The 13,343-nt window shown below is 53.1% G+C and overlaps 1 protein-coding gene across 1 annotated transcript; it reads left to right on the top strand.

The window, feature by feature from the left end:
• Positions 1-1,036: 1,036 nt before the first annotated feature.
• QC762_0058770 (uncharacterized protein) lies at positions 1,037-5,503 on the top strand (the record flags this gene model as incomplete). The annotated part of the gene is made up of 7 exons (XM_062883572.1): positions 1,037-1,396; positions 1,459-1,520; positions 1,568-1,862; positions 1,909-2,265; positions 2,311-2,485; positions 2,545-4,925; positions 5,051-5,503. Exons 1-7 carry the CDS (start codon positions 1,382-1,384, stop codon positions 5,501-5,503), a joined length of 3,738 nt encoding a protein of 1,245 aa, XP_062745256.1. The 5' UTR covers positions 1,037-1,381.
• Between the last annotated feature and the right edge of the window lie 7,840 nt (positions 5,504-13,343).

The following is a 13,343-nucleotide window of genomic DNA, read 5'->3' as shown; positions in this document are numbered from 1 at the left end:
CCAGCTACCTTACCTATTTAATTAGCTACTACTTCCATTCTGCCCTTTAACCATCTACCTTTCCACCAACTCATCCCTCCGTGATCAGTTCGGCATATACCCACGATCAACAGCAATTATGAAATGGTGCCCGCGAGAAGAACATCCAGACTGTCATTTCCAGGGAAATCCAATGCTGATTTTGGAAGACATACTGCCAAAAACTGAGGAAGATTTCTCTCCCTATCTTCTACATTCACACCCCTCAGTCTTCCAATGAACCTGAAGCATTAAGCGCCGACAGAAAATAAAAATCGAAAATAAAACGGGCGGTAAAAAGTATAGGTACTTCGGTACATCGAGCTCGTTGTTACGCCCCAAGCGTAATACTCCCGTACAGGAACCACTGGGTGGTACCCAAGGTGCTGGGACACCTCGGCCAATCATTGGGCCAGGGATGGAAAGACCCATAAGCCCCCATACGACCAATCAGGAGGTGCTCAGTCTGATCAGTGGCCAAGACCACTGAGCACACTGAGCACATCGATCATGAAAGGTTGCTCCGTCTGCCCAGCCGCCAAGACCACTGAGCACACTGAGCAAGGTACAAAGATACTTCAGAAACATATGTAGATAGTTTCACATAAATAGGGGGGAGTGCCCGGCGCTCCCCATGTCGAGGAATCTGATTCCTCATGCAAGCTATCAAGTTCATTTGTCTACAATCTACTCTCAGTAGCTCTTTGTTAGAACGACCTGTTGTTGACAGTGAACCCCATGTCTGAGACGCTTGTCACAACCTTCGATCATCCTGTCATATTCACCTTCGGCGTACTGCCTTGGTCTGTATCCACTCCCGGTGCAGGTTGTAACACATACGTTATCCCTTAGTTTCGATTTCTCCGCCGTTCGTCTTGACTCGCTTGGAGCGTCGAGAGACAGAGACACGACACGACGGTTTGATCGTCCGCGGTTTTTGATGGGTGCTGTGAATACTTGCCCAGGTGCGTCGCATCAGAGTTGATGTCAGGACCATGGCTTAAAGTAGTTGGATATGGCGCTTCTGGCGCTTTGGGCGGTAAGCATTAGGCGATCTCAGCCCGCTGCCAAGTCCTTCGATATACTCCGTGTCCAATACTATTCCTTTGATAACCGCGAGGCACTTGATTGCCTGCCTTACTTCCTTCCCACCATTGGTTCTCGATAGCGGTTGGTCGTTTGACGTGTGACACGTATACAAAGAGCAAACAGCGCCTCATTGTGGGTCTCGCTAAGTCTAAATACTCCTCTCTCCATCACTTTCGTTCTTACGGCGACCTTAACATAGTCACCGCCGCGATTGAAGCTGACCCTTACCAGCCTGGTGCGCAATACGAGCCCCGCTTTTCAGAATATTCCCAGGATGACCACGACAGAGGTGAGATCGCTCTCTATATAAGAAGCGGCGTCCGATGCTAACTACCGGCACTCCATCCTTAGGCTTGCAGGGGACTCCGCCGGATCGTCCCAGTCAACGACACTCCCGACGACGCGACGATCGAGTAAGTTCCACCCGGTTAAACGCATAGAGGCACGTCTAACCGGACAGTATTATCGCAATCCACGGATTGGGCACCGAGTCGCCGCGGACATGGGAGTTTAAGAAAAGAAATGGGGATGGGGTTGTGAACTGGCTGTCGGACGCCGACATGCTGCCGGCAGCCCTACCAAAGGCCCGCATATATACGTACGACTGGAATGCAAACTACTTCGCAAATGCACCCGTGCAGACGCTGCTCGGCCATGCCGATACGCTACTCGGTCTTATCGCCGAAGATATTGGTTCGCAAACGCGACCGATTATCTTCGTCGCCTCTTGTTTTGGAGGGCTTATTCTGGCCGAGGTATGTCCCTAGATCATATACGGCGGGCAGCGGTTAACCTCCCCAGGCAATCATCCGAGCCGCCCAGGAAGGCAGCGCCTATAAACATATCCTGCTTTCCACTGTCGGCATCGTGTTTCTCGCCACTCCATTCCAGGGTAGTGATGCTGCGAAGCAGGCTCGGTGGCAGGTGCTGGTTAAAGGCATTATGGGAGAGCAGGCCTCTGACCAACTCATAAAAGACCTCGAGCAGAGCCACGACTTCGTCCACCAGCGCGTTCAGAAGTTCGCCGAGATCGCTAATGCTAAGGCAGTGCAACTGTCCCTGAGTTGCTTTTTCGAGACCAGGAAGACGGAGATGTTAAGACGTATTCTATCGCCGGGGTGGGCGAAGCGCCTGTCAAGGAGTGTTACCCGCAAGATTGTACGTTATTTGCCCCCGTTCGTAATATTTAACTGACCTTGATAGCTTGTGACGGAGTCTTCGGCCTGCCTGCATGGTTTCCCTCGCCAAGGCTTGGATGCGACCCATTCAGGGATGAACAAATTCCAAGGTCCAGAATGTCCCAACTTTAAATTAGTTAAAGATGCGGTCAGGAAACTCGCTGGAGACGCATCGGTTGTTTTAAAACTGCGGAAGAACTGTAAGCTGATCATCTCCTGGGTGGGCTGATGCGGCCAGAATAGTGCTAATATGGCGAAGCTTCCGTGAAGGGACACTGGATCGTCCGGTTCGGACGTAATAAGGAATTCGTCGGGCGTGAATCAATTCTCGAAGATCTTTTTAAGAGGGTTCTTCCTAGTGGAGACGAAGATGACTGCCAACGGACCGCCATCGAAGGTCTGGGGGGGGTTGGAAAGACGCAGATCGCGCTGGAGACCGCTTATCGTACTCGCGACGTACAACCGGAATGCTCGGTCTTTTGGGTTCCCGCTGTGGATGCCACCGCTTTCGAGAATGCATACCGCGCTATCGGCCAGCAGCTTAAGGTACCGGGAATCGACGAAGAAAAAGCAGATGTCAAGGCACTGATCAAGTCCGCATTGGGCCGCGAGAATATGGGTAACTGGCTTTTGATCATCGACAACGCCGACGATGAAAAGCTACTCTTTGGGGATACCGCCCTTACCGACTATCTTCCATTCAGCCGGAAAGGATCTATTCTTTTCACAACCCGAAACCACAAACTTGGATTAAGGCTGGTCGAGTCTGAAAATCATATTATCGCAGTTGAAGAAATGAGCAAAGACGAGGCCCTTAAGCTATTAGGGAAAAACCTGAAAGGTTCTCAGATGAGCGACACAAGAAGCAACAGTGCGTTGCTAGAGTTTCTTACTAACCTCCCTCTGGCAATACGGCAGGCGTCTGCTTATATGGCTAAGGAGCAGATCTCGACTGCGCGGTACCTCAAGCTATGCAAGTCCAGTGATGAGGATATGGTTAAGTTGTTGAGTAGTCACTTTGACGACCGACACCGATATAAGAACATTCAAAATGCTGTCGCCACAACTTGGCTGATTTCGTTCCAGCAAATCTCAGATCACGACGCGCTGGCGGCTGACTACCTCAGATTTCTGTGCTTTCTAGCCGGGAAGGATATTCCGCACTCCCTGTTGCCGCCGGCGGGGACGCTAGAGACTGTTGAAGCAATCGGGACCCTGAAGGCGTATGCATTTATCTCCCAACAGAATGAGTCGGATAGCTACGATATCCATCGGCTAGTTCAGATATCAATGCTGAGCTGGTTAGATGGAAAGGGAGAGCGACAGGAATGGACGGCCAAAGTGTTAGAACGGCTTGACGATATATTTCCTTGGCCCAAACACGAAAACCGAGAAGAGTGGATAAGGTATCTTCCTCATACGCAACATGCTCTTCAACTACGGAAGAGAACAGATGACGAGGAAGCGACAACAGGTCTTCTTTCCAAAGTGGGTGAGAGCTTTCGCAGTTTAGGGAAGTATAAGGAGGCCGAGCAGATGCATCGGCAGGAGCTGCAGCTAAGGGAGAAGGTGTTGGGCAAGGAGCATCCCTCCACGCTCACCAGCATGAACAATCTCGCGGGTGTGCTTGATAGCCAGGGGAAGTATGAGGAGGCCGAGCAGATGCATCGGCAGGAGCTGCAACTATGTCAGAAGGTGTTGGGCAAGGAGCATCCTGACACGCTCACCAGCATGAACAATCTCGCGGGTGTGCTTAATAGCCAGGGGAAGTATGAGGAGGCTGAGCAGATGCATCGGCAGGCGCTGCAGCTAAGGGAGAAGGTGTTGGGCAAGGAGCATCCCAACACGCTCAGTAGCATGAACAACCTTGCGCTTGTGCTTGATAGCCAGGGGAAGTATGAGGAGGCCGAGCAGATGCATCGGCAGGCGCTGCAGCTAAGGGAGAAGGTGTTGGGCAAGGAGCATCCCTCCACGCTCACCAGCATGAACAATCTCGCGGGTGTGCTTGATAGCCAGGGGAAGTATGAGGAGGCCGAGCAGATGCATCGGCAGGAGCTGCAACTATGTCAGAAGGTGTTGGGCAAGGAGCATCCTGACACGCTCACCAGCATGAACAATCTCGCGGGTGTGCTTAATAGCCAGGGGAAGTATGAGGAGCAGATGCATCGGCAGGCACTGCAGCTATGTCAGAAGGTGTTGGGCAAGGAGCATCCCTCCACGCTCACCAGCATGAACAATCTCGCGGGTGTGCTTCGTAGCCAGGGGAAGTATGAGGAGGCTGAGCAGATGCATCGGCAGGCACTGCAGCTAAGGGAGAAGGTGTTGGGCAAGGAGCATCCCAACACGCTCAGTAGCATGAACAACCTTGCGCTTGTGCTTGATAGCCAGGGGAAGTATGAGGAGGCCGAGCAGATGCATCGGCAGGCACTGCAGCTAAGGGAGAAGGTGTTGGGCAAGGAGCATCCCTACACGCTCACCAGCATGAACAACCTTGCGCTTGTGCTTCGTAGCCAGGGGAAGTATGAGGAGGCCGAGCAGATACATCGGCAGGCACTGCAGCTAAGGGAGAAGGTGTTGGGCAAGGAGCATCCCTCCACGCTCACCAGCATGAACAACCTTGCGCTTGTGCTTGATAGCCAGGGAAGTATGAGGAGGCCGAGCAGATACATCGGCAGGAGCTCCAGCTCTCTGAGAAGGTGTTGGGCAAGGAGCATCCCTCCACGCTCACCAGCATGAACAACCTTGCGGTTGTGCTTCGTAGCCAGGGGAAGTATGAGGAGGCCGAGCAGATACATCGGCAGGCACTGCAGCTAAGGGAGAAGGTGTTGGGCAAGGAGCATCCCTCCACGCTCACCAGCATGAACAACCTTGCGCTTGTGCTTGATAGCCAGGGGAAGTATGAGGAGGCCGAGCAGATACATCGGCAGGAGCTCCAGCTCTCTGAGAAGGTGTTGGGCAAGGAGCATCCCTCCACGCTCACCAGCATGAACAACCTTGCGGTTGTGCTTCGTAGCCAGGGGAAGTATGAGGAGGCCGAGCAGATGCATCGGCAGGAGCTCCAGCTAAGTGAGAAGGTGTTGGGTAAGGAGCATCCCGACACGCTCAGTAGCATGAGCAACCTTGCGAGTGTGCTTGATAGCCAAGGGAAGTATGAGGAGGCAGAGCAGATGCATCGGCAGGAGCTGCAGCTAAGAGAGAAGGTGTCGGAGATCAGATGACTGGGCTTGCAAGTTAGCCGCACACAGCTTAGCTGATCTCTCATTCAATCTCTTTCTCTATTTTTCTATCATAGCGTGTCGCAGGAGGGGTCTGGGGGTCTCCATTAATTTATAGCCCGTCATGATACTCTAGATCCTTCTAGATCCCGCCTCTTTCATCAATTCGAGTACTCTGTTTCGTCCTGAAGACAGGTGGCTCCAGAATGCTTTGTAGCGACGTCATATAGTTATGACCCACTCGAACAACAGGGAGTAGAATGGCTCGTGTGGAGAAAGTTTGAACAATGGAATCGTGTTCTTCAGGGCGCGTCCTAACTATAAAGTTCAAGACAGAAAGCTGAGCTGATCTCTCATTCTTTTTCTCTCTCTTTTTTTTTATCACAGCGTGACACAGGAGGGGCCTGGGGGTCTCCATTAATTTATAGCCCGTTACAATACTCTAGATCCTTCTGGATCCCGCCTCTTTCATCACTTCGAGTACCCTGTTTCGTCATGAAGATAGTTGGCTCTAGAACACTTGGTAGAGAGGTCATTTGGCCCACTCGAACAACTCAAGATCGGGCTAGTTGGCTTGACGTAGTTCCAAGCGCCACAACAAACTTTATTTGATCTGATTTCCTTTAGCAGCCGCGAGGCATTTCATTATCCGCCTCAATTCCAACCATTAATTGTACAGGTAGATAGCGGTTAGGCCGTGATGCGGCTAATTGCTTGTTTGCCGCGTGACATAAAGTCTTACTTACAGCCTGGTGTTAATTTCATTGGCATGGTCCTTCAGTACACGCTGCTCATATTTCTTCTTTATCATACGAGACAGCTCCCAAGATGATTTGACTACAGTAACTAAGCCTGTGAGAGCGGCAGCTAATGCCAAGGGAACTAGGGAGGTATGACGCCATAACTGCTAATTTGTTGATTGAATGCGATAAAGGAGCTTAGGTAGGTATGTAAATATGGAACGAAACTGTAGTCAAGACAAGCAGTATGTTAGTTTATCGCACGATGTAACTAGGCCTTTACCTTGATTTTCAAATTCGGTATTCGAACTTAAGCTAGTTAATTTGGACATTTCGAAATCAAACACGTTTTTTCCAGGCTGAAATGGGCAGGAGAATAGGGTGGAAGAGGCAGTGCTGCTCCTAACTACACACCCCACCCAAGTCCAAAAGCGGCAATACATTTCCCTTGACCGGGAAGAACAGCGCAGCACGTTCCTCAACGACTACGGCGATGGAGCACATCCAGAGGTTCTCGAGGCTCTCTCATGCCGAACCACCAGGGATCAACCGATCCAGCACAATCACAATGCCAGCTTTTGCTGTCTAGACGCCAAGAAACTCGGTCTCCTCTTGATCATGGATGGTACACGTCTCGGGTTTGCATTGGCATCCAAGCAGAACGACATGACACTGGAGGGTATCTTTCGCCTAACGGATATCTTTTGGATCGTCTAATGGGTGAAGCTATAGTGTTCAAGGATCCTGCCTTTGGGGCAGTTTTTTCTTACGAAATGAAGCAACGTGGAATGCTTGTTGCCAACAACAGGATCTTGGAGGCCCAATTCGAAGTCCTCTTCAGAGATCGGCCTTTCGGCGATCGACTCTTTCTACAACTCGCGAAAGTCGCTAATGGTCACGCGCATGAGATGGCAGAACATTTCAGCAATATGCTTTACGATTGGGAGCTATGGAAGTAGTTGGAGACCAACCAGGTGTGTGTCGAGTTTGAGCAACCGCTGTGACAAGGGGAGTATCTCGGCTTGGAACAGGTAGTTCAACTCAGTATAATAATCTGTTATGGCCTCAAGGTCCTTGCCCCTTGCCATTTGGGTAGGAAAGGCAAGGCCTACTTATAGTCCTCCGGATCCCCAGGACCGTTCTGAGCTCCCTGGTCCTCGAACCTGTCTTATCTGTCTGCCTTGGCCGGGCACCTCCTTCGGCGTCCTGGCCACTGATTCCACCAGTAATAGGTACATATGATTCCTGTCCTGCAGTCTTCTTGCAGCTCGTATGGGTCCTCAGTCCCTCCTGCCCAACCAACCCGTATCGGCACCCTGGTTCTGCCTTCGTGGTGGTCGCCGTGATGCCTCCGCTGAGCCCCGGTGGGCTCAGTTGGTTGCCGGCCCCAGATATTCTGATCCTGGGCATATCGTTGGGCTATTGTTGGTTGGAGTGTGTACTGTCTAGGGGCACTGAGTCGTGGGCCCGTGTGACACAATCTCCCCCCTTCTCTAGGCGCGCCCTCGAGCCGCTTGTTGCCAGTCACTTCTTCACTTTGTCAGTTGGTTGCTCGGGGGTCTCTGGGCTTACCTGGGTTCTGCTGGTGGAACTGCAAGACGGCTGCTTTGGCTCCGTTAGAGTGGAAGTGCTCCCACGGTTCCCATGTCCAATCCTTCCTGGCTGGCCAACCATGCCACTTGGTCAGATACTTCACACTTCCTTGGGCAGAGATCGAATCCATAACTTTCTCGATCTCGTAGTCTTCAGGCTCGATAGGGGCTGCCTCCCGCAGGACCCGGCGAACGTCAGGTTCTCCCTGATTGCCGGCGCGGTAGGGTTCTATGAGCGAGACGTGGAATGAGTTATGAATTCGCCAGCCCTCAGGAAGCGTGAGTCGGACGGCGGTGGGTGATATAACCTTCTGGATCTTGAATGGTCCGAGCATCTTCTTGTCCAACTTCTTCGCCGGCCGCTTGGTCTTGATGTTCCGGGCGTTCAGCATGACCAGGTCGTCTTTGGCGTAGGTGGGTGCCTTAGAACGTTTCTTGTCGGCCCAGTGTTTTATTCGGACACGGCTCTTCTCCAGCTGGTCCTTTGCTTGCTTGTGGATTTGTATCATCCAATGAGCGTACAACTGACTGCCAGGATTGGAGGTCGTACCGAGTGAGGGGTTGTGCGCGGCGGGGTGGTAGCCGTAGTTAGCAAAGAAGGGTGTCATTCCAGACGAGGAAGAGACGGTGTTGTTGTAGGCGAACTCGGCAATTGGCAGGAGGTCCTCCCAGTTGCTCATTTCATAATTGACGAAGGCGCGAAGGTAGACCTCTAGGGTCTGATTGAGTCGCTCGGTCTGTCCGTCGGTCTGTGGGTGGAAGGCGGTGCTCATGCGTGTTCGTACACCGACGAGTTTGAGGAAGTCTTTCCAGAGGTGAGCCGTGAATCTAGAGTCTCGGTCAGAAATAATGTCTAGGGGTACTCCGTGCAGCTTCCAGTAGGAGCGCGCGAAAATCTTAATCAGGTCCTCGGTCTTTTCCTTTCCACCTTTAGTGGGACGAAGTGTGCCATCTTGGTGAAGGGGTCGACCATGACCCAGATCGAGTCACATCCATTTGACAGAGGTAGGTCAGTGATGAAGTCCATGGCGACAGTCTGCCACGGCTTGTAGTGAAGCTCTATTGGTTGAAGCAGCCCATGAGCGGAGTGTCGGGGTGGCTTGTTGGATTGGCATTCAAGGCACCCGCGGACATACTCTCGGACTGTTTCTTCCAGGTTAGGCCACCAAAAGTTGCGTGTAATCAGTTCCATCGTCTTGTCTGAACCCATGTGTCCTGCCACCTTGGTGTCGTGTTCTGAGATGAGGACATCCCGGATGAGCGTCTTGGGCACCCATAACCGGTCTTTGCGGTAAAGCAGTCCATCCTTGATGGCCACGTTCTTGCCGGGCGTTGATAATTGCGCACGGTACTCTGGATCCTGGCGTCCTTCCTTCACGACCTTGTCCTTAAATTCCTTAGTCCAGCGAGGGACTTCGGTCCTCAGGCTGGCGATGCGGGCTGAAGAGAGGAGGACGCAGGCTGAATGTTGGTCGAACATGGTGCCTTCGGAGTTGGAAAAATGCTTTTCTGCAAGACTGACGTAATCGGCTGGTCTTCCTCCCCCTTTCTCAGGTCGGTGTTGGGACAATCGAGAGGATATCTGCCTTCTCGTTGAGCCGACCCGGGCGGTAGTTGATGATAAACCAGTAGCTCGAGAACTGTTGGGCCCACCTTGCCTGTCTTCGGTTGAGCACTTTGGCCGTAGTGAAGTAGGCGAGGTTCTGATGATCCGAGTAGATCTCTATTCGGTGCTTAGCTCCCTCCAGGTATTGTCTCCATCGGTCCAAACAATCCACAATTGCCAAAAGTTCCTTGTCATGAATTTCGTAGTTCATTTCGGCTGGCATGAGCTTGCGTGAATGGAAGGCGATGGGGTGGAGTTTGCCATCGGCACCTTTCTGGGAAAGCACTCCTCCGAGTGCGAAGTCTGATGAATCCGTTTCCACGTAGGCCACCTTGTCGGGGTCGAAGTGTCCTAAGATGGGGGCGGTTGTGAACAGGTACTTCAGGGTAAGGAAGGCCTTGTTCATTTGCTCAGTCCAGGTCAGGCCCTTTTTCTACCTTTGCCATGTCCGTCAAGGGTTTGACGATTGCGGAGAACCCCTTGATGAACCGGCGATAGAAATTGGCGAAACCCACGAACTGCTGCATCTCTCTAAGGTTCTTGGGGGCTTCCCATTTCTTGATGCAGTCGACTTTGTCCTGTGCCATTGCGATGCCATTGGCACCAATGATGTAGCCTAGGAATTCCACTTCATGGACCCCCCAATGACATTTCTGGGGGGCTACAGCGAGCTTGTTCTCGGTGAGGCGGCGGAGGACTTCTTTCACAAGACGGTCGTGCTCTTCTTCAGTGTCCGCGTATATGAGGAGGTCATCAAGGTACACCAGCAAGCCGACGTCGATCAGGTCCCTGAATATGTGGTTCATCATGGACTGAAAGGTGGCGGGTGCATTGATGAGTCCAAACGGCATGACAGTCCATTCGAAGAGTCCGTATTTGCATCTGAATGCGGTCTTCCACTCGTCCCCTTCCTTGATCCGAACAGGCAGAATCCTGACTTTAGATCGATTTTGGTAAACCAGCGGGCCGTGCGGAAACGGGCTTGGAGCTCGCTGATGAGCGGAATTGGGTATCGGACCGGGATGGTCACGGCATTAATGCCGCGGTAATCGACCACCGGTCGGAGAGGGTCGTTCGGGTCTTTCTTTTCCACGAACATGAGAGGGGCGCCGCAGGATGATGTGGATCTGCGGACACGTCCAGTACTGATCATCTTCTCCAACCAAGGTTTTAAGGCGTCCAGCTCTCTGGCGCTCATGGCATAGAGTGGTCCCCACGGGGGCGTCCTGCCCTCTTGGAGGTCAATCGCGTGGTCCCATGGTTGGTGATCCGGGAGTCTTGAGGCGGCCTCGCTGGACATGATGGGGAGGAATTCTCGGAACTTCTCAGGGACAGCTGCTATGGCGGCTTCTGCCGCGGCTTGTGCCGAGGCGACTGTTGGCTGGTGACGGGTCTTCCGCATCGCGCGGCTGGTGCAATTTTCTCGGCAATAGGAAGAGGAGAAGGTGATCTTTCTTGCGTCGCCGAAGAATCCAGCAGGCTGGTGTTGTTGGAGCCACCACTGCGGAAGTATTATGTCGCATTGGTCGTCCATAGCGCTGAGTTCGAAGTTGAGTCGTGAGAAATGATCCTCTTGATGTCGCAGGACGAGTCGGTCGGTATAGTACCTTCCGCCGAGGTCGTCTGCTGTGGCGTTGAAGGCCTGGATGAGCCGGGGAGTGGCTCGTCGAATGAGGGGCAGCTTCCAACGTCTTGCCTGTGTGATTGACATGACGGGGATAGTACTGCCGGGGTCCAATAGTACTCGTACTGGGTGTTCGGCATCATTGTAGATGAGCGTCATCTTGACAATCGGGCGATCGCCTGTTTTTGGCTCGGGACAGTGTCGTTTGTTATCTGGGCTGATGTCGTTGCTCGCTCGTTTGATTCCGCAGGCGCGGAGGATGACACCGGAAGGCTCGGGTCCGCGTGGTGTGGCACGGGAGCCTACTGAAAATCCGAATCGGAGTCGTCGTCCATAATCTCGGTGATCCTCGCGGCGTCAGTCATGATGGCATCGACTCGGGCGCGTTTGGTCGCGGATGGTGCTGGTACCTCTTCGTTGACTTTTCGTTTGGTGGAAAAGGTTTTTTCCGGCGGGGCTGGCAGGTCCTTGCCGTTGACATCCTTTTTAGCATAGCAGGACAGGGTCTGGTGGTTGTCTCTCCCGCATCGCCAGCATGCTATTTTGTCGCGTTTGCGCTGGTCAATGTCTGATTGGTCGATGTTGCGGAGAGCATCTTTGTTGGAAGACCACTTCTTGTCCTTGGCGTCAATCTTCGGTTTGTCGCCACCAGTCTTCCTTCCGTCCTTTTCCTTTTTTGAGGATGGACTTTGGCCGGCTTGGGAGCGGTGATTCTTGCCTAGGCGGTGTTGGCCCAACTTCGAGTGCTCCGGGTTCGAAGTGGGCTCGCCTTTTCCCGACACACCAGGGTTCGTGAGCATATTCTCGTAAATTTGGCCGGCCTCCTGAATCGTGGCGAAGAAGTCTTCGTCGTCATCTGGCAGGCCGCCTTGGCGAGAGTATACCATCTTGATGATGTCGGCAGGCAAGGTTCGGGAAACATGGTCCTGAAGAGAGGACCAGACCAGCAAACCTCTTCGTTGAGATCAAGAAGATCGGTGACGTATTCCGCCGTGTCCCCTTGTACCTCAGGTCTTTCATCTTCTTGAGGTTGCGGTGTCGAACAGCGGGGTCCTTGAATCTGGACTGGAGGGCAGTGGCATATGCCGTCCAGGTGTCAGTCAGACCCATCTTCTCCGCCGTCTTGATACGCTGCGCGTGGAAAGACGCAGCCTTGTCGGTCAGTAGAGAGCCAACCCAGTTAATGCGATGAGCGTCGGTGACGAAGCTGCTCTCGTACGTTTCTAGGTAAGCCTCTACCTTCATCCACCATGGCCGAAACTTAGACAGATCCTTGGCGTCAAACTTGGGCGGTTTCTCCAGATGAACTGGATTGACCGTCGCCGAAGTTGGGCGACGACCCAGGCGGTCAAGCGCATTGAGTAGGGCAGCGCTGATGTCTTGGGCTGGATTGGTGTTGTTCTTGGGTGGGTGCCGGTTGAAATTTGGACGACGGGGCTCATCGTCACTATCAGTGGATGAATCGTCGCCAGGTGCTCCTGGAGTGGGAGGGTTCCTTGGTGGGAGGTTGCCTCCTGTCCCTCCAGAGACGAAGGTGCCTGCGCGGGCAGATTGGTATTGTGTGCGGGCGCGTGTCGATTGTCCTGTAATCTGTGCATGGAGAAATGCCTCAGACGAAAGAGGATCCATTTCCCTGGGGAGTCGCACAGTGCGCGGGTCAGTCGGGATATCCGGCGGTATTCCTCTCTTCGAGGAAGACGTCTTGCTGGGAGGAGCCGTGGACACGGTTGCTGGCAGCGGTCGTTTGCTGGCAGCTGCTGGTGCGGGGGTACGCGACAGTCGGGTACGCACTTCTTCTATTACGGAAGCGGTATCCTTGGGTCTGCCGTCGCGCAATCTCTCTTCCAGAGAGCGAATCACCTCCTCGGTGTACTCCTGGAGAGAGCTTAGGTGCTTTCCGGCCACATCGTCGAATTTGGCGAGGTCAATTTGTGGCCGGGCGAGGAGTTCCTGCAGGGTAGTGTCGGTTTTGTTGGCGAAACCCTGTATGGCTTCCTGGGTGTCCCTCACGTTACTCGCCAATGCAGCTAGATCCGCCTGCTGCTTGACGGTCGCAAGCGTGAGTTGCTGAATGGCGCGAGCGCGTTGGTCGGCGTCATCAGTGAGTCGAGCGACTGCACCATAGACTTCGGTGGCGAAGTTGTTGGATGCCACCGTCAGTTTTCGGTGAAATTGTTCCACCTGGTCTCGGGTAACCTGGAGGTGGGATTGCTGCATACCGACCATGGTGTTGTAGAGTTGTCGCATGGCCTCATATTGATCGCTGACGCTGTGCAGCTGT

Source organism: Podospora pseudocomata, chromosome 3, assembly GCF_035222375.1.
Source record: "Podospora pseudocomata strain CBS 415.72m chromosome 3, whole genome shotgun sequence".
In the NCBI taxonomy this organism is placed as follows: domain Eukaryota; kingdom Fungi; phylum Ascomycota; class Sordariomycetes; order Sordariales; family Podosporaceae; genus Podospora; species Podospora pseudocomata.
The sequence above is the reverse complement of the archived record's forward strand: the minus strand, read 5'-3'. Positions and strand labels throughout refer to the sequence as shown.